Consider the following 27,906-nt stretch of genomic DNA (forward strand, 5'->3'; position numbering starts at 1 on the left):
ACAAGTTTGGTCAGCCAATGATAGTCTGGGTTCATTGCATACAGACAGAACTGTCCAATAGAAGATTCTCTACCTTGTTCTTCTTCCTGTTGACGTCAACGGCTAGTTGAGAACCGTTGTGGTGCTAGGAACTGGGGAGAGGGAATGAGGAAACCTGGAGGGAGTTAAGGGACTGCAACATAACAACATCACTCATATCGGATAAATATATATATATCTCACTGCTTAGATATGGCTATAAAGACAAAGAAGTGAGATCGGGCGTTTCTGAGATATGGTGATTGGCCGTTGTTCAGCGAGACAGCTAATCTGGGTTAATTCTTCGAAGTTTTGGAAGAAGTTCTCGACAGTACAGCTCGCCACTGACGTTATCACCGGGTCTGTCTTCTACCTCTGACACAGCCCTACTCAACAAAGAAAGAAAACATGGTGTCCTGGATAATTTCGAGAAGCGTTGTGTAAGTACAAAGACAACTGGATGTACTGGAAGTGAGCTAAAATGACTTTTACCTTGTGTGCAAGATTGACGCTAGGCAGCTAAGGGCTTGAGTTTTGTTAGCTAGCCTAGCTAATTTGCTTACGTCTTTTGGCCAAGTTATGACCTTAGTCCTGTAGTTGTCTAGATCCTTATAAGACGACGTCATTAAGGTAAAAACACACAGTGTTATTTCTGTATTGTCATTAGTTGTGGGTCCTCCGAGTAGCTAACTTAGCCTTGTGGCTGGTGGCTAGCTATTGTGTCTAAAGCTAATAACGTGACTATCATTTTGTTTATGAATCATCACCACGCACGCTGCTGTTGTTTCAGCTGTAACGATATGAAACTTTACCAGTAGGGTGGGAATTTTCAAGCCGCTACATATTGACCTGTGAAGGAGTGTCAGGTAACGCTGTCATTCTGTTGATATTATTAGCCAGCCCTACCCAGTTTAACCTGGCAACCATAACATTGTTAGAGCACAACACGCACGGTGGCCTTACAATCTTTGCACGAATTTGTTCTGTTACTGGATACTCGTCTAGGAAATTCGTGTCATAAGGCAGTCTGAGTCTGAGATTAAGAGGGATAAAAAAGGTATTTCTCGGAGAGAAATTGCCGTTTTGATCTAACATTAAACCCTTTCTACATTCACCTTCATCTTCTTTCAGCACCCCTCTCATCTCTTTTTCCTATGTGTTGCACACATCCTGGAACAGCAGTTACATAACTGAGATGGAGGTGTAATGGAGGATAGGAATGCGGTGGTTAATTACAAAAAGCCTCTCCCTTTTTTCCAATGCAACTTTTCATCTTTGTTCAGAGAAAGTCCAGAGAAAAAGATGTGCATTGCAGACTTTAAGTCCTGTAGCTCAACGTGTACCAATTGCAGTTTTCTTGGCTGATTGAGATTTCTAATTTCTTTTTTTATAATCAGACCCGAGGTAAATTATAAAAATAAAAACCTATTAAATAACTTAACATAACATTTTCAAACAAATCTCAAAATAAAAGTGCTCCAGGCTACTTGACAAACCTTTTTCTTTCTTTCTTCTTAGCTTAAAAAATTAAGTGCAGTATTCATACCTTACCAAATGTAAATGGGTGTAACAGGTTATAAAACAAAATAATACAAGCTTTGTGTCTTTGATATGCAGCAGTAGAACTGTGTGTGTAACTCTGTGTAACTTTAACTATTGTGTAATCTCCAGGCAGTCAATGAGTGTGTTTTTACTCATGTGTCCTTCATATGATAATCCTTACATAAAGTTATACACGCTACTGCCTCTGAATTTTACGTTGCAGATAGTGCTGTTGGTTTCCTAAATGTGCAACATTTTTTGAGGCCTACATGCATAAAAGCATCAAATCTAAGTACTTCTGCAGAAAATAGAAAAATATTGAAAATATAACAATATTTAAACTTAACACAGCTGAAAAACACAATTCCAGTCCAATACTACATGTGCCATTATACTCACAGAAGTTGGAGTTACAATACATAACCAACGTAGCATCTGTTCTAAAAAATATTTTGACCACAATTTCATAATCAGACTGATTAAAAAAAGAGACAAAAAATATCTTTTGTCACAGTTTTGAATAATAGTTTTTTCTGTGCCTTATGGCAATGACTAATATTTAAATTTGCTTGATGATCTGAAACAATAAAGTGTGACAAACATTCACAAAACTAAGGAATCAGGAAGGAGGCCAACACTTTTTCCACACCACTGTGTGTGAACCCTTGGAATTAATTACTGGTTGACCCCTCTGGCAGCATTAACCTTAACCAGGCATTTCCTGTAACTGGACCAGACCTGCACATTGTTCAGGAGGAATTTTAGCCCATTCTTTAAGGTAGAACTGCTTAACTCTGTCATATTCTTTGGACGTCTTGTGTGTGACTCTCTTAAAGTCGTTACATAGCATCTCTATTGGGTTGAGGTTTGGGATCTGACTTGGTCCCTCCAAAAGGCAGATCTTGTTTTTCCGAAGTCCTGTAGCATCACCCAACTTCTACAGAGTTTCAGCTGATGTACAGACATTCTCATATTATCCTAAAGAATTTTTTGATACACTTGGGAATTCGTCTTCCTCCTAATCACTACAAGCGGGCCCAAATAATGATGGTTTCCTCCATCATACTTTACAGTTGCAACTAATTTTGTTAACTTATGCTAACACCTGACTCCAATTAGCTTTTTGAGTTCATTATCCAAAGGGTTCACATACTTTTCCACTCACACTTTGATGTTTTTATGGTTGTTCTCAAAGGTTCGAATTATATATAATACTCTTGATCACATTTTATAACACATTAATGCAGAAAACCATGAAATTCCAAAAGGTTTACATGCTTCTTGTCACTGTATGTGAACTGACAGTGCCCTTCAAGCAAGTTTTTCCAGTGGCTACTTCTACTCTTTGACTTCCCAAATTTACTTCATGTCTTTACTGAATTATAGAGACATGAAAAAATACTGCTCCGCCTACCTTAATGTACTTTACTGTACTGTTTGTGTCACAGTTTTCCTGTGCAGCTGGAGATTATTACTCATGTTACAGCCGTTCTTGATTGTCTGGCTCATTGTGTTTCTTCAACTTTTTGACCTTGTTATAACAGTATCTCTGCGTGCTCTGATCTCAACTATTGTCCTGTAGAATGCAATGCTATAGTGACCAAATGATGGTAATCCCAATTGAAACTAGAAATTATAGTGATCTTAAAAACTGCATGCCTGTGTTTGCTAATGAGTTACTCAATTTTTATTAATATATAAATATGATTTTAGGTTAACTAAGTATTTCAGGTGAGGTGATTTATATTCCGTAATATAGGAAAATACAACTAAGTTAAATATCAGAATGACATGTTAAGTCTTTTTTTGAATTACGGAAGATTCCTGCAGACCTACAAGACCAGTCTAAATTATGTATGCCGTTTATTTCCCTATGAGGAAATACTTTGGGAGGCGAGGGTTGGCAGATCTGGACTGGAACCAGTCCTGTTTGCTTTGCTGCAGCAGCAGTTCTCCCAACAATCCTCCCTCTGTGTTTTATGGGAAAAGTCATGCAATCAAATTCTTATTCATGTAGCTCAAACCAGATGGTGCAGGCTCAAATCTTGGAGACTTTGAGATTTTTCTCCCTCTCTCTCCCCTCTAGGCGTGTCTCCTGTTTTTATTGCTCTTGTTCTCCCTCTCTTTCTTTCCTTTCTGTTGTTGTCCTGTCCTCTCCCCTCCCTCCCTACATCTGGTTGTTGGTGGTGTACAGTGTCAGGAAACCAGGGAAATTGACCTGGAGCTCATAGCCGAGGCCTATCTAAAAGCAACAGGGCTATTTTCTCAGCTGCAAAGAGAGAGAGGGGGGTTGGGTTTGGGTGGGTGGTTAAGGTGTGTGTGTGTGTGTGTGTGTGTGTGTGTGTGTGTGTGTGTGTGTGTGTGTGTGAGTGTGTGTGTGTGTGTGAGTGTGTGTGTGTGTGTGTGTGTGTGTGTGTGTGTGTGTGTGTGTGTGTGTGACAGGGCCCTGCTTTTCATGAAATTGTTAAGAAGATTTAAGACCTTCATATAAAGCAAATGTATAGAAATAAAAAAGAAATGGAAATAAAATTTCACAGATACGTTAATAGAAGGGTCAGTGTAAGGGGTTCCAGAATGTGACTATTTACTCACATTTTGTGACCATTTCAGGAGATTGTGTGAATACGTTTTATAATGTGTGCAACCAGGTGGTAAACAAACCAATGACTAAAAGAAGCAGGCTGTAATAGAGAGACTAGTGATGCAGCCAGAAGCTTTTATTCAGGCATGAACTCAGAGAATAACAGCAAAACTTTTATGATGAGTTCATGGCATTATGCAGGCTAAGAAAACAAGATCAGAAACATTTTGGATTATATACAATATAAGATTAGAAAAAGGAACTTCAATTGCAACCATGGATACTGGCTACAGGCCAGTTGCTCATGCTAAGCTAGGGTTACCATGAGACTGGAAATCTGTTCACTCTGCTCCACCTAGCTCCATCCCCCTGCTCCACTATGCCCTCTGTACAGATAAACACAAATAAGAAGCAGTAAAACCTATTCATCAAGCAGAAATTGTTGAGATTCTCTGCTTGGTTTGAAGGGTGAGGTGCTGCTGCACTTTTCTTTGATTCTGACTTTGCAAGAGGCCTTGACAGCTCTTCTCAGCATTAAGATAGGTTTGAGGACATATTTATACAAAAATATTTTCAAAAAGAATTCTGTATAACCTTCTCTGTAGTTGGAATGTGTACTCAGCAAAGTATTGTTTGTATGCGAAGATGCTCCACTTTTTAACACTGCTGTACTTTTACAACTGATTGAATCCAACAGAGTGTATTCGCTTGAGAATATCCTGTCCCATCATTTTCAGTCTCATATGAAATCTCATTTTCTCAAGTACTGTTGATAATTTAAGCCTTTAAACTCAATATTTTTGAACCAGGACCTTCAGTATCTGTTGACAGGTATATTAAAAAATGTTAATGTAACATTTCATGTGGATAAATATGAGTATTGGGTTGGATTTGGCAAGATATACTCAATATTGCAGAACTTAGTTGGGAATAGACATCCTTATTTAGTGGTGATGAATAGGGATATGTTTCCTTCCTCAATAATGGTTTGAAATGTTTATATTGGTAATTCTTGACATTGATCAATCTGGAAAAACATATTGGTATAATTTGGCCTATATTGCCTAGTGAATGCTAAAAACAGTTTATGATTTTCTGAACTGTGGCTCAAAAAATTGTATATTTGCAACCACTCCAATAATTGCAGCACATGAAATGATAGTCAGATAAATTCCTATCACCTATCCATTTGTGAATCTAGGTGTTTCTGCACCCAGCTCTCACAGGGTCCCAGCAGTCATACTATATCTCAACCAACAGCCAGTGGTTTCATTTTCCAGCTATTCCTGCCCCACCCACTGCTGATTACCTGGTTTAGATGTGTTTCAGCTTCTGTTTGACTGAACTTACCTGATCCAGGTAATCAGCAATGAGTAGGGCAGGAATAGCTGGAAAACAACAGGAAGAGCAGCCCTAGGACTGAGTTTGGGAAAAACTAATTTAAGCTAACCAGCAAGAGGTAAGTTAGCTTGTTCATGTTGTTATTGTTGAGCTTGTTTATTACAGTCTTTATTTCCTTCACACCATGAGCTCAGCTCAGCCCAATCAAAGCAAATGAGAAGTAATTAAGACACAAATACCTGCTATTTTCACAGCATCAGCAATCACACTTGATTAGCATGAATAAGATGGCAAACACAAGACCGTCAAATTACGATGTTTAAGACAAAAGACTGTGCGCAGTTGTTCTACACTGCTGCATAGCTTTACTACACATTGCATGCAGTAATGCCATCTAGAAATCCTGCAAGCATGTCATTTATTTATGTCTTTACTGCTGTTACTGTGTGCATGGACATAGTAGAGTCTGGGTTGTGTAACCAGTTTGTCCACTGTAAACACACCTACACACCACTGTCAGGAAAGGGGTTCATTTACAGACTTAATGTTGTTGGGCTGGTTTGTATTGTTCTCTACCTTTTATGCAAATAAATGAGTGAGGTAAAATTACAACATGACAAAGAGCTGTAGAAATGAAGAGGGAGCTTTGGCAGCTTTGTTGTTTCTATAGCAACAACAAGGAAAATAAACTGCAGTGGTTGTTGGCGTCTGGCCTGCTGCTGAGGGGACTCTGGTCAGAGGGAGTGTGTCTGTTTACAATGCATCTGTATGTGTTTGATTGGTGCTATGAGAAATATTCCTAACTCTACACTTTTATGGTTTTCCCTATCGTAGTATTTCATGCACTAAGTCCATGCAATCAGTTTTTAAACTTCCATCCATACTAGATGCTTGGCATATTAAGATTTCTAAAACATTTGGGCAATAAAACCTAAGCCATATGGTAACTTTGCTAAAACAAATCACAGTTAAACTGGTGTTTCAGTTTGCTAAAATGATTACTGTGCCAGATTAGGAGATCAAAGTGTCATGGATTTTTGCTGTGTCCTGCTGGCAGTAGTGGACATTAGGATGTATTTAGGTAGACTCTGTATGCTCATTGATATCCCTTTGATTTGGTCATATAACAGACAAATATTTTCGAGTTGTCTAGCTGTTTAAACAGCTCCTGTGTTCTCGTGATTAACTATGAAAACAGGCAGACAGAAGAAAAGGTCCAAAGTCTCAGAAGCAGATACAAATTACATACAAGATGTTAGGACTGAAGAGAAACCAAATTCCTGCACTTGATAATTTCAAGCAGTCCAACGTTCTAGGGGATTTAGAGTAAATTGGAGGGAGTATCATGCATATCATGGTCAATAATACCTAGCCCCGTTAGCCTAACATCAACCATTAGAGCTAAATGTCTAACCCTAGCAGCAATCCTAATTGTAATGCAATCCTAATTTAACCTGAACCCTTAGACTTTTTGTTGATGTAAGAATTAGTTGTGCTTTCTTCTCTCTGTCTCCTGCTCTGTCTCTACCTTTCTGCAGGTATCCTTGGCCTTGGAACTGTAAATCTCCAAAATCCAGACCTCATCAATGTTTTTGCTGTCTGTTGTTGTTTTTTGTTGCCTGTTCTTTTCATTCTTCTCTTTCCACTCACCCCTACCGGTCAATGTGGGGTGAGGTGGCTGCCCAACAGGAGCCTGGTTTTGCTGGAGGTTTTTTCTTCTAAAGGGAGTTTTTCCTCTCTACTGTTGCCTAAAACGTGCTCACATAGGATTGTTGGGTTTTCTGTGTAATTTTCTATACAATTGTACTTTGTATGGTCTTAAACATTACACTGTAAAGTGCCTTCAGATGACTTCTGTTGTGATTTGGCGCTTAACAAATATAATTGAATTGACGTGTGTGTGAAAGTGAGGGCAAGCCAGAATGTTCTCACTTTCCAAAAAATAACCAAACCTGTAACCTGTCCAGCCTCTGCTGGACATCATATATTTTTTCCCGTGTGTGTGTGTTTCAGGGTAGAAAGAGAGATCCCTAACTGGTGGCTTTACTAGATAATCTTACTATGGGTATTCGACAGCATAGAAAAAAAAGAAGCAAAAAAAAAAAAGAAGTTATTATTATCGTATCATGTCATATTATAGTTTAGGTAATAGGTCAGGTGCAGGATGGATCCAATCCAAGCCTCTGTCTTAGCTCACAGTGGCAAACCCACAGAGAACCATTAACAAGCAAGTGTTACAAAAGTCAATAGAAAATGAATAATGGTGGTGACAATAATTAAAATTTTGATCTTAATGTTGTGTGTTTTCTCTTCCTGCAGACTGGTGTTTGGGACCCTGTATCCAGCATACTACTCTTACAAAGCTGTCAAGACCAAAAATGTCAAGGAATATGTAAGTTCATGAGCTTCCCATAGCATTTGGAGATATAAAAAGAAAATTTCATGTGGATATTCTTATAAATTCTTCATGTTTTGAGTCATTTAGAGTTCAATGCTTGCTCACACATATCAGTTGTTGTATTGGTTAATACCAGTGTTTGTGTAGTGCCTTTGATTGTTTTAAAATAAAAAAAAAAGGAGTCTTTGCATGTTAAACCCCAGGCTAAAACCTGATACTAGTAAGTTAGTCAATTAAGTTATTGTCAGTCAGTTACCCAGAACACACCTGCCAGTCCCATGTTCCAATACTTTTGTTCAATTAAAATGTAGGTCATATGATATAAAAGATGCTATGCTCTATGTTGTTGAGCACATCAAGGTGCTCATAAAATCAAATTCAAGCCGTAATTCAAAACATTTGTCTTATAGTCTTTTGAAAGTAATTTTGAAAATGCAGTTATAAATCAGTAATCTGTGGTTTCAAGTACTTTCCAGGAGTTACTTCTTTATGCCATTTACTTCTTTGTTATACCTGTTTTACCTTACATGATTGGATGACGATTGGGATTTCAAAATTTTCCTGTGACTGTTACTAGTTGTAGGCATTAGTGTGTGTTGAAGCTCAAATTACATAATTGGCTAAACGTTGTTGTTTGTAAAATTTGTCAAAATTTTGGATCATCTAACTAAAGGTCCAGCTTTAGATTCTAGATTTCACATTGCTGATGGTTGTAGATTGTTGTGGTTTGTGATTGACTTTTCAGAATTATTATAATGTCAGAATAAGAACTGCACTGATTTCCATTTGATCCCAGCTTTTGATGGGAACCTGTACATGCATATGCTGCAGATTTAGGTGCTCGGAGCTGGTGAGGTTGGGTGATGTAACTAATGCCAATACGAGTGAAATCCCCATCCACTGAGTTAGCAACACAGTCACACAGCTTAAACACAGCAGCTCAGTGCCTCTCCTGGCCATCTGTCACTCTGTTCCCTTTAGTTTTTTTCACTGTCTGTCTGCTCTCTGTTCTTACAATGAAGGAATAGGTAGAAATGAGGCTCAATCCATCAGTCACACAAATGTGCTAAAAACACTCATTCATTCACACATTTTATTTATAAAGCACTACCCCAATGGACCAAAGTGCTGTACAAAGAGTAGTTAGTAAATAAAAAGTAAATTTACTAAAAAAGTAATTTTACAGTACAATAAAGAAATAATTAAAGACAACAAAGTGATAGAGAAGAGAAAAATAAAATATAAAAAAGTCAAGGTGTAAAAGGTCATAGAGAAAAGATGGCTTTTGAGAAGAGATTTAAAAATAGGAAATAAAGAGGCTTGTCTAATGTGCAGAGGTACAGTGCCTATAAAAAGTATCCACCCTCTTGGATGTTTCATCATTTTAGTGACATTATAAATCAGTCATAGTCAATAAAAGTTGGTGACTTTGACAAAAGAATTTCAGAAAAATACCTCATTAATGTCAAAGTGAAAACAGGTTTCTACAAAGTAATGCCAATTAAAAATATGTAAGGTGAAATCAGGGTTTGCATTATTATTCACCCCCTTCAGGTCAGTATTTAGTAGATGCACCTTTGGCTGCCGTCACAGCATGTCTGTGTGGAGAGGTCTCAATTAGGCTTGCACATCTAGACATTTGTGACATTTTTCTTTGCAAAACTGCTCAAGCTCTGTCAGGTTGCGTGGGGATGAGGTCTGGGCTTTGATTCAGCCACTCCAGAACATTCACCTTGTTGTCAGTAAACCATTTCTGTGTAGTTTTCCTTGTATGCTTTGGGTCATTGTCTTGCTGGAAAACAAATCTTCTCCCAAGCCGTAGTTGTCTTGCCGACTGAATAAGATTGTCCTCCAGGATTGTCCTATATTCTGCCCCATTTCTCTTACCCTCTATCTTAACAAGCCTTCCAGGGCCGGCTGCCAAGAAGCATCCCCACAGCATGATGCTGCTACCACCATGTTTCACAGTGTGTTTGTGGTGATGTGCAGTGTTTGGTGTGCACCAAACATAGCGTCTTGTCTGATGGACGAAAAGCACCATTTTGTAGAAGAACCCTCTTCCACTGGACCATGGAGTCTTTCACATGCTTATTAGCGAGCTCAATTCGTGATTCAACACTCCTTGCCACTCTCCCATAAAGCTTTGACTGGTGAAGAACCTGGGCAACAGTTGTTGTATTTACAGTTTCTCCTATCTCAATTGCTGAAGCTTGTAACTCCCTCAGTGTGGTCATCTGTGTGTTAGTGGCCTCCCTCACTAGTCTCCTTCTTGCACAATCACTTAGTTTTCTGGTCTGTTCTAGGCAGATTTAGACATGTACCATATTCCTGTCATTTCTAGATGATAGATTTCACTGAACTCTGAGGGATGTTCAGTGCCTTGGAGATTTTTTGTATTCATCCCCTGACTTATGCTTTTTAATGACGTGTTCTCCGAGTTGCTGGGAGTGTTCTTTGGTCTTCATGGTGTAATAGTAGCCAGGAATACTGAAAACTCAGTGACTGGACCTTCCAGACACAAGTTTTTTTTATACTGCAATTGCTTGAGACGCATTCACTGCACTCAGGTGATCCCTATTTCACTAATTGTGGGACTATTAGCACTAAATATCTGCACCTCTATTAGATTAGGAGTTTTTGGCACTCTCAGGAGCAGCTGATAAAACACAGTAAGGCTCTGGGATACACTTGCTTTTAACTATGCTGCTTTTGCTGCTAGTTTTCAGAAATTAACACCACGTGTACGTAAGATGCAATGCTACAATCTTGTGTATATGCATTCCTTGGAGCAACTACTGTGCTTTTACACAACTACCCACACCTACATACCTGTCATTGTTGTTTTCTCTGTAGTGAGCTCAACATTAACCTCTTTGTGTGTCGCAGTGGCTTCTGTTTATGTGCTGGAAACGCTAAAGAAATTCAGTTTTTAGGCATCTATGATTTCCACTGTAATAAGAACCCTACTAACCTATTGTTACGTTTTGATGATTAAGTAAATAATAGATTTAAAGATGTAAAGATTACAATTTCTTATTAAATATAAATTGCAAAAGTATGTTAAACTTACATGACTTATTATTAGGTAATATAAGTCATTCCACCAGAAGCCTGTAGACGGTCAAATGATGATTATTTGCCCAGCCACTATGGACCTATGTGTTGGCTGGACGATGTTTCATTTTTAGCAACATAGACAGTGTTCTGGAAGATTTCTTGTGGAAGTTCAGTTCTTCCTGCTCAAAATGAATGATTTTACTTGATATTTTTTCCTTTTCCACATTGGATGAAAGGAAGAACACAGCTGCACTCTTTGTAATTGGTTACCCCTTGAGAAAATGAAGAGCGACTCTCAGTAGAAACACTGCTCTTTGCAAACAAGCCTCCAGCCTTTCCTGACCATCTAACCAAAACAAATTCAGGAGATTGAATTTATTTTTTCATTAAGCACACCCTTAAACACATATGCTAAGGATTGTAAATATACAATGGTGAAACAGAGTTCATTACTTTAAGATAGTAGGCCTTGCTACAGCTGAAACAGGAATATCTCTGCTGTTAATATGAATTGAGTTGCAGCACATCCTGCCAGAGGTTACTCCAGTTCATGACATAGTTGACTCTTAAAATCTATTCCAGAAGCCCGTCCCTGTTATTCTTGTTTTTATGACTGTGTGTGTGTGTGTGTGTGTGTGTGTGTGTGTGTGTGTGTGTGTGTGTGTGTGTGTGTTTATGTGTATTCAGTACATGTGGGTGCATGCTGACAGGCATCTCAATCTCTCACCACCAGTAACAGTTAAGTCAGAGACTGAAACAACCTCTTCTCTCTTCCCTCTCTCCACATCATTAACAGGACACTTAGACACTATGCTGCCACTCAACTGCTGATACAGCAAAGATGATGGTGTTGAAAGGGGGCAGTTAGATATGTTGTTTTCTAGACTACACTGTTCAACTCAGACAATGTGTTTCTATGTTAAGCAGTCTGGATGTCAGCCTAACTGGTCAACGGTCTGTGTTAGTACTGCTGAGACCACAAAAAACAGCAGCAGCAAAGCCTGTTTATATTTGACATTGAAGGCTGATTTGTGGTTTAATTCATGCATCTTTTCCTGAATGCATCATGCTTCATTTTTCTGCAAGTCTCATGCAGTTCTTTTGCGGCTTTTCTTCTTAGCATGTATTTTTCCGACATAGTTTACTCTCATTGACAAATTGTTTAATTGTCCTCTAGTCATACCTCAACCTATTGTCTGCAGCAGGCTGCCCAGTAACTATACGAACAGAATATAAGGTATCTCAAATAGTGATGCACAAATCTCATATTAATATCAGATATCATCTTCAATATTGCCTAATAAGGTACATTGGGTATCGGATAATAGGGGTTGATCTATTCACTTTGATTCTGTTCACTGTATTTGAGGATCCTGCATGAGCAGGACATGCAGCATGCTGGTAGACTGGACTTACACCAACATGGAGACAGATGAAGACTCAAGCTGTATGGAGGTACATTATGTCATGCTTGCTGCACCAGCAAGTTGGGAGGCTACTTGATATATGTACAAAGAAAATGTTGCGAGGGGTGGTGGTAGCACCGCAAAATACAACACAACAAACATAATCAAGAACATCCAAAATCATTACACGAATTCCGCAGTGGAACATGAATGCACTGCAAAGGTGCACTTAACCTACTTTCGGTTTCAGTTGCTATATAAAAAATTTCCACTTAAACTGTAAACGGTGTGGAGAAGATCTGATTTTTTGTCATTGTGCAGAGTTGTGCTTTGTCTGAGACTGATTAATTCTCACTTTATGGTGGTGATATAAAGCTGCAGGCCCAAGGAATGGCAATGTTTAAGTCGAGGCTGATGCATTCAGTTGTCCATGAGATGATGTATTAAATGTATTTATTTAACAGTCAAATTTGGATCTGTGGCATACATTTTCAAGTTCACATAAGGCCTGCTTCAGGCTTCTACTAAAAAGTGGTACAAAAACACACACGTCTTCAGTTGTGTCTTTGAAACTAGTGTCAGGTCTAGTGCCTATTTGTGCCTAGGGTCTAGTTTGTTTATTTATTTAGTTTTTTGACTCTGCTTATTATTCTAAAGTCATTTTTGAATGAGACCAGTTGCCCGTCATTAGTTAGTCTACACAGCCGCCCAGCTACATCTACCAAGTTGAGCTCTAACAGTGGAGCTATTGGCTGTAAAGAGCTGATGTCTGATGTTTTCTTCTCCTCTTTTAATGGAAGACATTTACAGACAGCCATGTCTTCTGTTGCCTCAGGAAGGCAAAATGGTTGCTGTACATTTTATTGAGGTCTTGTCTTTATGTCCTGCCTACTGATGAGCTGAAGGAAAGAGAGCAATAGAAAAAACGTTCCTGCAGAGACAGAGAGATGTGTGAATTGGAAACTAGAGAGAACTAGAAGAGAGGCATGAGCTGTGCAAGCAGGAGGAGATTGAGATTGAGATAATTTTTTGAACAGCCTCCCTCTCCTTCTCACACTGGCTCTCTCTCCTTTATATGTGTGTGTTAAAGTTCACAGTGAGGTCAACAGTTAACCTGTCCATCGGTACTTGTGCAGCAAGTAGAGAATGTGTGTGCTTTGTATTTAGTTTGTCACTCTCCCTCACTCTCTCTCTCTCGCTCTCTCTCTCTCTCTCTCTCTCTCTCTGTCTCTCTCTCTCACTCACACACACACACACATTTCATTAGCTAGTCAGTGTGGGTGGAAGGAAATCCAGCCTGGAAAGCTCTTTAAAGGAATGGGGGAACCAAGGGAGCAGGGGGACAGCAGAAAGTATAACATTTTAACACATTATAACATAAAAAAAAAAATGGGAACAGGAAACTGTATTCAGCTCATGAAGTACTTACCATAATGTCATGTTCACCTGATACAAGACTGATAGTATAAAGGATGACAGAGGAGGTTCAAATGTGTCCCCAAATGGATTTATTTACCTCACTTACAAAAGGCTGAAAGGTTGGACCAAATATTCATAAATTTCCCCTAAGATCCGTTTTACTAAGCAACTTCTGCGTACATCAACCTGGTCAATCTATAATATGGGATTATATAGTTTTTATTTTCTAAATACCATATCAGTGAATCAACTATGCCCCTTAAATGTTGGAGGAAATCAAGCTGCATAGTATATGGTAGCATACAAACCAGATGCTGATATTTCAAGGTTGACGCAAGCAGACATTGACACAAAGTAAACTTTTTTTTACACTTAGACCAAACAAGCAATCCTGATGACGCTGTTTTCAAAATTAACTTTTATATATATTAGTACTGCAGTTTCTTGTTACTTATCTGTCCAGTGCTGTCTCTGTCCGTTTTTCTGTAGGTGCGCTGGATGATGTACTGGATTGTGTTTGCCCTCTACACTGTGGTGGAGACCATCACTGACCTAACACTGGCGTGGTGAGTTTGACACTGAGGTCCACACACAAACATAAAGACACACACACACACACACACACACACACACACACACACACACACACACACACACACACACACACACACACACAAACGCACACTAGAATTCTAAACTCATTCTAAACCCACATTCTGTGATTTAGTAACAGGGTAACTACATGTGGAATTGGTAATATGATTTGATCACTAGTGGAGATTCCTTTCATGATGTAAATTGTGTGGATCTATTAAATATTACTAATTAATACTTTAAACTAAAGCAAGTAGGCACTTACAGTAAGGAGGACAGATGGATAAATGTAGAGGAACACGAATAACTTTGTGCCATACGTAACTAATTACTTAAATGTCACAAACTATGACATTAATGAGCAGAAATGCACCAAGCATCGTGACTGTACTAGCAGTGAAGAAGCTGACTTTTGGCATCACAGTCGTCTTGGCCAAAAAGTGGCATTTAAACAGACTGCAGAGACTACAGCCAGCTGCCAAGAAACATTTGTTTGTTGGCAACAAACACCCACAAACACCTGCATTATGTATGAGAGTAAGAAGAAATAACTCTCCATAACTGCAGGTGGCAGTAGTGTAGTCTTAAAATCAATCAACTGTGTTGTGCCCAGCCCTCGTGCTCCCTGCTGTTAAGCAGTGTGTCATGTGACTGGCCGATCATTGAGAGCAGTACCGGAGTTAAAGCAAAAATTGGAGCAGGATGCTGGTTCCTTTGTGACACACAGTTGTACAGTTAGTAACATCAGAGATACACACAACACAACATATTGTTGGCATTGAATTATTTTTTTGGGGATTTGATTAAATGAGAGAAAGATGATAATGTAAAAGTTACAAAAGTGTTTGTGTTTGCATATATCATAGGTCTTGAAGTTAGGAAATTGGACTTGGCCAAGAAAATTGCAAAATCGATGCATTACTATTCATTATCAAATAACAATAAATAGGAAGCTGTACATCTTACTAATCAAGCAGAAATTCTCTGGTCAGAAGGGTAAGCCTTCCTCAAAAGCTTTTTATACATTTATGTATATATATATATATATATATATGTAAATCTCTGTACTGCTGCAGAGCTGTTATGTGAGTCTGACCTCACAGGAGGTTTCAACTGCACCTCTTAACAGCATTATGAATTGTGGAACATAGTTCTACTAAAAAGGCATTAGATAAAAGTTACTCAGTATAGTTTGAAGATATAGGTATGCCTTTCAAGAGTTGGCAAGAATGGAGAAAAAGGTATTCATGCCAACCACTATTTGGACTCCTCAAACCATAAGCAAGTCTAACACCCCTATTTATAAATGCAGATGGAAACACTGGAACACTATTTGAAAATAAGAAACCTTCAGGCAAGAGCATCACAAACCGTGTGTGTGTGTGTTACAGGTTTCCGCTGTACTATGAGCTGAAGATAGCCTTTGTGATCTGGCTGCTGTCCCCCTACACCAGAGGAGCAAGTCTCATTTACAGGAAGTGTCTGCATCCTCTTCTGTCCTCTAGAGAGAGGGTAAGATCACCCCTCTATCCATCCACGCCTGCCTCTGTGTACACATTACCCGTTTTGAGCATATTAGTCACTCTGCTTTTTGTTTGATTAAAGTGTCAACTAGCAAGAAAAGTAATTGATTTTCTTTATTCAGGAAATAGATGAGTACATTGTGCAGGCCAAAGAGAGAAGCTATGAGACCATGGTGAACTTTGGTAAGCAGGGACTGAGCATTGCAGCCACTGCCGCTGTCACAGCAGCTGTCAAGGTAAGTGTACCTGGAACATTCTCACTCTTACTTAATCCTTTATTTGATACAGTTTTAAAGCTTCTTCCTTTTACTTACTCAGTTCATCAGTACTGCACTGTCGATATCAGTCAATTTAAGATGCTTTTTTATATTTTATCAAGTATAGCAACAGTATTATGGTGAGACAGTTTGAGCTGTTGTGGTATTTCATAAGACTGAGGGAACCTTTCTCGTAAATCCCTGTGCTTCCTGTTTCCTCCCCCTGTCATCTCTGGCTATACTGAAGTGTATAAAAATTATGGAAGTAATTTCTCTTTTCCCTGTCTGCCTTTGGGAGATGCTGTGAATACTTTCACTGTCTTTGCATAGACGCAGCAGTGCCCTCTGCCTGTTTTTGTACACTAGAGCAAAATGTGCAGCAGCAAATTCAACATGTTGGCACAGAATGTCCTGATGTGACCTGCTAAATCACACGTAAGACAGCACAGACAGAAATTGTGCCATTAGTGTGCAAATAAATGCAGGAACAGCCCATCTTGACTAGACTAATTAACTACAGCATGATGTAGCATCTGAGACATTGTGCTCATGCAAATGTTTGCTCTCTGTGTCGTCCCTCACCCACCATTTACTGCAGAGTTGGTAGTGTAGTTTAAATGTGTGTGAACTCGTTTCATCAGCATTGCATGATTATCTGAGTGTATCAGATAATAATTGCTGATCTCCTGTATAAGGCTTCACTGCACTGCACTGAGGCAATGCCAGGCAGTGGGAATCCACAGCTAAACAGAATGAATCGTATCAGGGCAGTAGATCCACATTCACGACAGCAATTACTGAGCATCTTTTTTAAAGTAAAGTTTAGTTTAGTTACATGTGGTTTCTGTGCTCCACACAACAGAAAAATAAGCCCAGTGTGCTGTGTCCAGTTCCAGGCTTTCAGAACCCACATCATGTTTGCTGAGTCACCGTGTTCTGTGTATTGTCTTGTCAAAGTAGTATTTCATGCTGCCTTTCAAAACATTTACAAACTCATCTCGGATTCTAGCTGTTGACTTTTGTCCTGGCTTTAATCACATGCAGGATAGTATGTTTACATGGACTAGTAGATTTGCTCCAGAACCCCTGATGTCCGAGTGCCCTGACTAGTATTCTGTCATACAGATCTTTGAAAACAGAATGTGATATGTACATGTGCATACTCATAAACAGGATACTTAGATCATAACCGATATGTGTGAAAAGGGAGGAAGGAGAAAAAAGCAAGATTCCAGTGTGTCCTCACTGTAAAAATGGTCCACATCTCTCCTTTAACACCAAGGCCAGGTGACTGTTTTTCTGCTCTTGGGCTGGAAAATGAAAAAGAACATGGAGCCCCTTCTAATAAAAACACTAAAATATGAATGACTTAAGATGTGCAAAAACTCAAAATGTGAATCAGAAGGCTTAATGCCAAGGGTGTGTCTGCCTGTGAACTAATACATAGTTGGCTGCACAGTAAATGTGTTCTTGTAGTAACCTCAGGGCTGGCCTTGTACAAACTCTCCTGTTTCTGCTTACATTAAACACTGTTACACTATTACACTGTCTCAACATTCTAATCTGATTCTTCCTCTCTACCACGCTTTCTCTCTTTTTTTGTCTTTTCAAAAACTCTTCTTTTGCTGTATTTCAGTTATTTCTCTTGCCTCTCCTCGTCTTTACCATTTCACTACTCTTCCGTCTTCCTCTGTGCTTTATCACGCCGTTTTTTTAAATCCTTTGAAAGCTCTTTGTGTTTTAGTTGGAGTCTGATTAACCTCACATAGAACAATACAAGCAGCAGTGACTTGAACACAAAAAGGCATCAGTTGTAGCCCCTCTGACAGACTGAAGGAAACAGCTCAGAGTTGTGATTATTATGTATGTGAGGAAGAAACTCCTGATACTCGCACAAGGTTAGTAAATTCAGTGGAGTACCTATGATGCATGTAGCCCGAGGCTGAGTTACCCCACAGGTGTGCAGAAGCAGACTGGGTTTTAAATTTTAGCTTCTCTTACTGGTCTTGTTGCTCTGCAACCTAGTCTACAGTAGCTGCTAATATGCTTCAGCCACAGTCTGTAGTTTAAGATGCAATAAAGTGGATTCTGTTGGCTAAAAAATAAATAGCTCTGTCCTTTTTAGTGTATATTTAACTTATATTTATCTTTAATGAAATCATTTATATAAAACCTTCAATCATATACCAGTAAAACATACTGGTAAACAGTACCTATGCAGGGTTAAGACACGTATGCTAACCTCAGACAGAAATGCAGAAACATCCTGAACTCGTTAGTTTGAAGTAACTAAATCCACCACAGGGTTTCCAGTGTTCATGAAGACAGATTAAATTATACATTGTACATTGTAGTTGCAGTGAAGGTGTGCTGACAACATTCCTGCCATCCTTGGTGATTCATTCCAGTTAAACCTTTGCCCTTGACTTCTTTTTGCTCATCAGAATGATGATATGTGAGCTGCCCCAACTTACGTAATAGCTAACCCTCTTCTGACTTTCTTTTTCTCTGTCTCCCTCTTTGCACTGACATCCTTCTTTCTTCAGGGTTTCTGTACTTCAGCAGGTTGCTGTGGAAGATAAAATCAGTCAGTGTAAGCAGCATGGACATATTGTTTTCTGCCATTTCATACCAGCATTCCTGTTGAACTATGCTTCTCTGTGCTGCACGTAAGCAAATGTATGCAAGCCACAGTCGAAGATGTTGTCATACTTAAAACAACAGACTTATGTGTCTAGGAGCAGTGTGTCATTTTGAAACCACAACCATAACTCACCGCTGCTCACTCTAACTTTAATTTACAACATAAACGTTTTCATTTGTTTCACAAACATTTTTAATGACTTTCCCTTCATATTAATTTAATACTTGCCTTAGTGTATTTTTTCTGTTTCTGTTTTCACTTCCTTTACATTTCATCAGTTTCATCTCAGTTTCCTTCATTTTGTCCTTTTACTGGTTTTCACTGTCTCAGCTGGTGATAAATTTATTACAGTAATCAGTGATCACTCCAATAATCAGAGTACAGTGCCTATAAAAAGTATTCACCCCCTTGGATGTTTCATCCTTTTCTTGACTTTATATGGTCAATAAATGTTGGCAACATTAACAAAACAAATTAGTGAAAACAGGTTTCTACAAAGTAAAGTCAGTTAAATAAAAAATATGTAAGGTGAAGTCAGTGTACGCATTAATATTCACCCCCCCTTAAAGTGACTGACCTAATCCAACAGAGGTCCAGATAATTGGTGCTAGTAGTCCCACACTTAGTGAAATGGGGATCACCTGGAAGGTCCAGTCACTGGTTAATCAGTATTTCTGGCAACCATTACACCAAGAAGACAAAAGAACACTCCCAGCAACTCAGAGAACAGGTCATTGAAAAGCATAAGTCAGAAGATAGATACGAAAAACCTCCAAGGCACCGAACATTACCCAGAGCTCAATGAAATCCATCATCAAGAAATGAAAGGAATATGACAGCTCTAAATCTGCCTAGAACAGACCGTCCACACAAACTGAGCCGTGCAAGAAGGAGACTAGTGAGAGAGGTCACACACAGATGACTACTCTGAGGGAGTTATAAGCTTCAGCATCTGAGGTAGTACTGTACATACAAAAACTGTTGCCCGTCTTCTTCACCAGTCAAAGCTGTATGGGAGAGTGGCAAGAAGAAATCCACTGTAAAAACAAAAAAGAACTCTTTGACGCTTTGAGTTCGGCAATAGGCATGTAAAGGACTCCATGGTCCAGTCGAAGAGAGTTCTTTGGTCCTATGAAACCAAAATGGTGCTTTTTGTCCATCAGACAAGACGCTATGTTTGGCGCACACCAAACACTGTGAAACATGATGGTGGCAGCATCATGCTGTGGGGATGCTTCTAGGCAGCCTGCCCTGGAAAGCTTCTTAAGGTAGAGGGTAATATGAATGCAGCAGAATATAGGACAATCCTGGAGGACAATCTTATTCAGTCGGCAAGACAACTACAGCTCGGGAGAAGATTTGTTTTCTAGCAACACAATGACCCGAAGCATACAGTGAAAGCTACACAGAAATGGTTTACAGACAACAAGGTGAATATTTTGGAGTGGCCGAGTCAAAGCCCAGACCTCAATCCAATAGAGAATTTGTGGATGGACTTGAAAAGGGCTGTTCACAACCGATCCCCACACAACCCAAGCTTGAGCAGTTTTGCAAAGGAAAATGGCAAAAAACTCCAGTGTCCAGATCTGCAAGCCTAACTGAGACCTATCCACACAGATTCCAGGCTGTGATTGCAGCCAAAGGTGCATCTACTAAATACTGACCTGAAGGGGGTGAAAAATAATGCAAACACTGATTTCACCTTACATATTTTTATTTATTTGATATTACTTTGTAGAAACCGGTTTGACATTATTAATAAAAGGAAGAAACATCCAGGGGATGTTTCTTCCTTTTATCTCGAGGTTACAGTCATATAAGTGCATAGTCAAGAAACAATAGATTGAATAATTCCAGGGCCATAATGATCATTTGAATTCTCCACTGTAGTGAACAAGTCTGTCAGCTTATGTGTCACAGCTGTAGGTTATTACACAAGAGTTCGTAACTGGTGAGTGCTTTCAAGCAGATGGAGCTCAGTGAGGACTTTTCTCTAGACAACTGAGCCTAAATGCATAAGTTCATCAAGTTCAAATGCAGTGACCTTTAGAATGCTATAAAAGAGAACCAGAGGTAAAGTTCTAGTAGCTGTGTTTTGAAGAAATGATATAGATTGATAAATCTGAGTTCACCCAAAACCATGTCTAGTCTAGACTCACATCCATTGGGAAACCCCAGACTCTCCATGCTCTTTTGATTTGGATGGATGTGTTGTTCCACATTTCATGCATGTTGATACTTATTTACTCCATCACTTTGCTGGATTGTATCATTTTGTCTGCTAGTGATTTAATAAAGGCTGATATGTACATGTGTTTGACAGGGTCAGGGTGCCATCACAGAGAAACTGCGCAGTCTTAGCATGCACGACCTCACGCAGATAAGCCAACAGGATGAGAGAGGAAACCAGCTCTATGAGTACAGCTCCCGCTCAGCCAACCCTGCCATGAGGAGAGCTCAGAGCACTGATGCTGCAGACGGAGCAGGTATACACACACACTAACACACACACAAAACATATGAAATATTGGACTTTATGTTACTTCAGAAAACTAACATAAAATGGAAAGATATTTATCTGCCATTGTGAAAATGTTCAAATTTCAAACATCCAGTTCACTTCACACAAGTTGTTGTTGAAAACACTGTTTGAGGTTTTTAAAATAAAGACTAAAGTCAGTCAGAGCTGAGGAGAAAATTCAACTGTCTGCTTTGAACATGAAACTGACCGCTGTGATTTTCATTGAAACTTGTAGTCCACCTCCTTAGAGTCATAATGCAGACAAACCTACAAAATGTAACATCAATATAAATGTCTATTAGGATCCTCAGTCATCCAGGTCACAGTTATCCCAAAGCAGTTTAAAGGCAACAGGAACTGAATTAAGTTCACTCCCCACATGTTTTCACAGTGGTGGAACAACAACCCATAGGTGACCAACAAGTGTGAGTTCATAAGCCTGCTACTCAAGTCAGTCAGAGCTGAGGTTTCAGAGGTGAAACATCTTCAAGAACCTTCAAGCTAGTGGTCGCATGACAATGAAACCTTCTGTGTGAGGCCAGCAGTAGAATGGCAGTGCCTTTATTGACATTGTGAGCCCCCACTCTTGACTTAAGCCTTCTCTGAATGGTAAGAAGAATGAGCCTTGCCCCAAAAGCTTTGTGAACTTCTGCCAGGGTGACACACATTTCTACTAAAAACTGTTGTTGGAACATCAGTGATCGCAGTGCAGAGAAGGTCCTGGGAGACTATAATATTAGTCAGTTTCTCGTTTATGACCATTTCTTCTTAACAAAATCTATCACATCCCTTTAAGGAAAAAGGAAGGTGGTGATATTGGCTGCATAATATAAAATGTTGTAAATATTAGGACATAAAATGCTCTCCTCTTTTGAAAGGTGCCATTTTCTGTCGTTCCAAGAAGTGACACTGTTCCTGGGCAGAACCAATTATTTTTTATTCTGACTATGTAGAAGAAGAGTTTATGAGGATTTGGTAGTATAGCTGACTACAGACTGTACTACTAACTGAAGTCACCTTGGTGCAAACGTCCACATTTTTAGGCAAAGCCTTGCCAGACTCAGAACAGCCACTGTGAACCCCTAGATGTCATAGCTAACTCACACAGATTGGTTGGTATCACCATTACATCATTTTAGTTTGCTTTTTTATGTTTCTTTTATTTTTCTTTGCTTTTTTTCCCTTCAGTTTCCCCTCAGCATGGAAGGACCTGCAGGTTTACTGACATTTCAGTGAAAGCACTCAGAGAGACAGAGAGAGAGGGTTTGTGTGAAATGAGTTCCCAGCAGACAAAGGGGATGAGATGAGGTTGAGTGGGATGCTGGTGGAATGTCAAAGACATACTGTTCATTCTGTGTGTCTCTCTCATTTTCACTCACGCATGCACATGCACACACACAGTGAGGTGTGGAGAGAGAGAGAGAGAGAGAGGGAGAGAGCAGGGGATGGAGGAGAAGGACGACGAATGTATAAGAGGACAGTGGAGATGTATGTAGTATGCATGGATGAATGGAGCAAAGGGAGGCTTCTGGACGGCATTAGCATACTGAGATAGGAAAGAGTGTGTTATGTATTCAGCTCAGTAAGTCAGCAAATGAAGGGAAGACGTCTTCACCCTCCAAATGCTTTTTCTCATATGATTTTCACTGCTGTGACATCACACACTCTCTGCCAGCCATATTGGAGGTCCTCTGTTCTCAGGTGGTTTCTATACATGATTGTGACTCAATATTAGTATTATATTAGATATTTAGTGTCATCAGATTCATGTGCAACAACAGAAAACGTACCCTCTGATTCCTGTGTAGCTTTGGATGATATATATATACATATACATATATACATATACACCTATATACATACATATATACATACATATATATATACAAAACATCCGGATCTTTCATGTGTTTAACGAGAACAACCATAAAAATCTCATAATGCTAGTGGAAAAGTATGTGGACCCTTGGAATTGATAAATATTAATTAATTAATGACCCCTCCACCCAATCACTGCAAGCTGGCCAGGCCCTGATGCAGTAAAGCAGGCCCAAATCATGATGTTTCCTCCACCATACTTTATGACTGGGATGATGTTTTCATGACAGTATGCGGTGACCTTTTTATACCAGATGTAGTGCAGTGTGTTCTTTCCAGATAGCCTAATCTTAGTTTCATCAATCCACAAAACATTTAGCCAATACTGCTGTGCAGATTCAATGTGCTCTTTTACAAACTTCAGCTGCGCAGCAATGATTCTTATTAGTAAGCAGTGGCTTCCTTTGTGGTGTCCATTCAGCTTTATTTGTCTGTGGTCTTTGTCTTTTAGTGGTTGTGTTCACATGGTATTTTTGTTTTTGTGTTGCAATTTAAAATCATGTCTCTTACCCGCCCTCACCCCCACCCCCTTTTCCTGTGGGAAAGGTGGGAGGTGTTCTCTTATAGACTCCAGATGTGAACAGCAGCAGCACCAGGAGCTAGAATCAGAACAGATAGAAAACTCACTGAAAATACATAATGTGCCTTAGTAACATTAACATACACTAATACTGCCAGCATATTGTCTGAATATGTACTGACATTTGAACATAAGGTGTTGATCTCCAAAGTGACCCAATTTAAGACTAATGTGTAACAATTATAGTGAAACATACTGGAGATATGCGTTGCCCTTCTCACTACTGTGTTTGCTGAGCATCTGCTGACCTCTGCTGGAGCTGCTGCCTCTATACTCTCACTTAAAACCGTCCCTAGACACTCAGATAAAATATCAGCACAAGGATCTGTAACAATCATCCAAAGCTACACAAGCAGCAGTCAGGCTTCACTCACCGTGTCTCAAGAATTTGAGTGTTTTTCCAGTCTGATTGTGTGATTGTTAAAAATACCTAGGTCACTCAATCAGACATGGTTTCTAAAATATTACTATTGTCTAGGAAACAAATGAGTCTGTGTTTCAGCATTTTGTTTGTTTATTTTTCAGAGTACTTTTATGACCAGGATGACAGGTCCGACGAAGAGGGCGAACCGACCTTCTCTGAAGACGAGGCGGTGACCCAAAAAGGACTGAGACGATCTCAGAGCGTCAAGATCTCCCGATCCAGAGTCCGCAAAGATGTAAATTCCCCACTCCATACTCTGTGAAACTATATCTGTAGTTGTGTTGCTCTATAAAAAGGAAATGATATAATAATATGATTTTTAAAAAAGAAAGGGGAGGTACTGTATACTTTGTACAAAGTGTACTGTATTGACACTGCAAACATTCTGTATGACATTAATGACTGTAGAAACCCACGTTTAGCATATTGTTTTTATTGTTTTCTCAGCAGGCTCGTTACGGCTCCCTAAAGATTAAAGGCAAGAAGAGACCAGCACTGAACTCTGTCAACTATGGAATATGAAAAGACTCCTGCTGACAAAGACACAGCCGAGTGTGCTGCTGATTGGTGCCCCGTATCATCAGCCCCTCTTCCAGACTTCTTACTATGCTCATTTCTTTAGTGATGAGCTTTCTGCTGACACATTTATAACCCATCTTACCCCACAACACAGACTCGGAGAACTCTGATGATTGTCGTTGAGTTGATGGCGTGTGTTATGTTTTCTGCATGGACTGTGTTTCATTTGTAGTGTTTAGGTGTGTTGTTGTCATGGTTTGTGTTGAGTTTTTTAGCTTCATCCTTTTTATCATGCCACCTTGTAATAAGGCATTCTTTATGAAGAGGTTTTAAATGATCAAACAAATAACTTTGCCAGCCATGCATTATTTATTATTATAGCACAAAGGTTGCCTGGTTGTGAACTGCATTTATCTTCCATAATGACATTTGCTTTGTCTGTTAGACAATTTCTGTTTTTAAAAACAAAAACAAAACTAGACTAAAATATTCAAAAATATTTCTCCCCTTTTTTAACAAATGCTCACTTGATCATTCTTTGGCTCTGTAGACAGTCTGTGACCCTCTAGTAAAACTGTGCTTTTTTTGGCCACTTGGGGGCAGCAGATCTTGCTGTAAGCACTGTAAACATCTTATATGCTACCACCTCCTGAAGTTGTTACAGTGAGTTTGTCGCATCACACATTGAGTGAGATCCCTGATCTCTGATGTGTTCAGCGTTGTGCATAGAAAACATTTGAATGCAGATTTTACAGTTTCAAGTTTGCACTTTAACAATGGCTCAGATAACCATGCAATGCGAAAGGGCTTGCTTTAGTGATGTAGAATTATTACTGCTTATTACCACTACTACTCCCTGCTTTCTCTTCTGCAGTCAGACATGCCTTACACGTCTTCACAAAATGTACCTGTCAAGCAGTAATTGATAATATTTTCTGATTGCTTAGAAAGGCGAGCCTCACTCCATAACATTTAAAATGGAACATGTTAGTGCTGATTTCAGACTGTTCTGTGACTCTGGCTGATAGAATGTGTCAAGAGTAAACAACTATTCACAAAAAGTAGCTTCAAATTATTTTAATACTTTTTAAATTCAGTTTCAGTATAAAACCTTTTCATAAAAGCGCCTGATATTTGGTTCCAATGTTGTTTCTACTGCCTTTTAGGCATTTTATCACAGAGAAACTTGTTCCTAGGAAGCTCTGACACTACGTAGAGCTACGTAGAGTTGGACTCCATTAACAATCTTATGTCGCAGTGTACTAACAGGCTGTTTTTACACTGGTGTTCACATTCCCTGTCACAGTGGTGACAGTACAAGAGCTTGAATCGCAGCAAAGACACCAGCAGTTCAAAGCAGAACTTTTAAAGGTGAGAAGTTTAGTTTATCAGAGTGAAACAAACTTGAATCAATCTTAAGAAAACCAGCAAATGAACACTGTCATCAGACAGGGGTGAAGAGTAAACCAAATTCCGCCTCACTACTCACTTCTAATTGTGATTTTACATTTTCCTACATTTTATTCCTATTTTTATATCACTGGGTTCTGATCACATCTCTGGTTGTAAATTTCTCTGTATTTTGTATTATCAGTGAAGCTTTTTGAATATTATTATTTGGATCTTTTTATATTGTAACTACCTGTTTTTGCACATATTCTTCCTCCCAAAATCATTTTATCAATGCTGTAGTTGCTTGTCATCTCATTTTATAATGTCCTGTGCTGTGGGAGGATGCAGTGTTGGGTTTAACTGCGCTCTGTGTTGAATGCCAATACTAAGGGCATCTTGTGGTATTTTTAAAGTTTGTCTTGTTTTTGTGCTGAAGTGTTACACTGCTGCAGCTGACTAACAAGTTGGTTTCTATAGTTTCTCTGGCAGAAACAGCTTTTGAATGTGTCGTGCTTCTAAATCAGCACTACATCTGCCCTTCAGCAGAATAACTCCTTTTGACTTGTTTGTATTCTTGCAGACTACATCAATACCTTCTCCTTTCATCCAATATTAATCTAGTATTATGAACAGTACAAGTCTTCATCATTTTATTATGAGACCTTGTAAGTTCACAACAGGCTCATGGACAGGAAGCCATAGCCCTATTTGGTCTTTAATAAGGTGCAGCCACAAACCAAACTTGCTCAACTCATAATGTCTTTTTAATGCTCATAACTGACTAATGACACCAAAGCTTCATGTGGTTACCCAGAGCTGTTGTTTTATCAGTGTAGGTAAATTATCTGGTGTGTGGATTGCAAATGCAATAAAATAAACACTGTTGATAACTAATAACAGGAAGTGCAACAAATAAAGTGTGTGCATGTTCTCTTTTGAATGATTAATTTTCATGTCTCACAAGATGTGTGATTGATGATGAGCATCGTTGCTCAATACCAGAGTAAGACAACTGTGGAGAAAGTGCTGAGTCCAAGGACAACATCCTCAATCTACAGTAACAGAGTAGAAATAAACATTTATATCTGCTTGCTGCAGTAAAGCAGAAATCTCTCTCTCTCACACACACACACACACACACACACACACACACACAGATCGCAAATAGCCTCAGAAGTGGTGGCAGCTGCTCAGTTGGTTCTACAATATACAACCATATCAGTAAAGCAGCCCTGAGGTGAGGTCTGGGTTTGTGTCCAGGCCTTTTTAGCATTCCTGTAGTTAGCTGGTCACATCTTTACTAGGTTGATATAAAGAGGCCTTTGATTAGCATTCACCATTCAACCAGTGTATCAGCTGGGAAAGGTTGAGGGTTATACAACACACTATTACCAACAGCATTAGTAAGGACAGGAAGAAGTCTGGCTTTACTGGCATTTCCACTTTGCCCTTTCTTACTTTACAGAAAAGGACTCATGGAAAGTCGGATTGGTATTATATATATATTATTCACACTAATACAGTGACCATTACTCACCATGCTCAGTTGGCAGGGTAGTCATTGACAAGCCCCACAATTTTTGGGTTAACTTTCAGGTCCCTAATGATTCCTGACATGTCGACACGTGTATGAATATTACATTACAACCTCAGTACTTCCTTGTTGTCAACTGAAAAGTTGTATGGATGAAACAGTGTCTGTTCATCAATAGACCTGCAACTTTAGGGAGCCCAAAAGTGTTTGACCTGTTAGCCACTCGGCTGTTCAATGGTCAGTGTGTTATTCCTTAAATAGTTCATGGCTGCTTCCCT

At 39.2% G+C, this 27,906-nt stretch overlaps 2 protein-coding genes across 4 annotated transcripts in view; both read left to right on the plus strand.

Annotated features, from left to right (window-relative positions):
- LOC113156103 overlaps positions 1-3,896 on the plus strand; it is a 32,266-nt gene extending 28,370 nt beyond the window's left edge. For both annotated transcript variants that reach the window (XM_026350995.1, XM_026350994.1), the window contains exon 8: positions 3,874-3,896. The gene's annotated coding sequence lies outside the window, so the exon portion shown is untranslated. The remainder of the gene's footprint in view (positions 1-3,873) is intronic.
- reep3b (receptor accessory protein 3b) lies at positions 112-27,034 on the plus strand. 2 transcript variants are annotated; one of them, XM_026350993.1, is made up of 8 exons: positions 112-458; positions 7,802-7,874; positions 14,252-14,328; positions 15,748-15,868; positions 16,002-16,115; positions 21,104-21,266; positions 24,285-24,418; positions 24,634-27,034. In XM_026350993.1, exons 1-8 carry the CDS (start codon positions 427-429, stop codon positions 24,703-24,705), a joined length of 786 nt encoding a protein of 261 aa, XP_026206778.1. In that variant the 5' UTR covers positions 112-426; the 3' UTR covers positions 24,706-27,034. The 2 variants fall into 2 exon arrangements, with proteins under 2 accessions (XP_026206778.1, XP_026206777.1); XM_026350992.1 differs by having other exon boundaries at positions 113-458; positions 24,631-27,034.
- Positions 27,035-27,906: the final 872 nt, after the last annotated feature.

This window comes from Anabas testudineus, chromosome 19 (genome assembly GCF_900324465.2).
Source record: "Anabas testudineus chromosome 19, fAnaTes1.2, whole genome shotgun sequence".
NCBI lineage: Eukaryota > Metazoa > Chordata > Actinopteri > Anabantiformes > Anabantidae > Anabas > Anabas testudineus.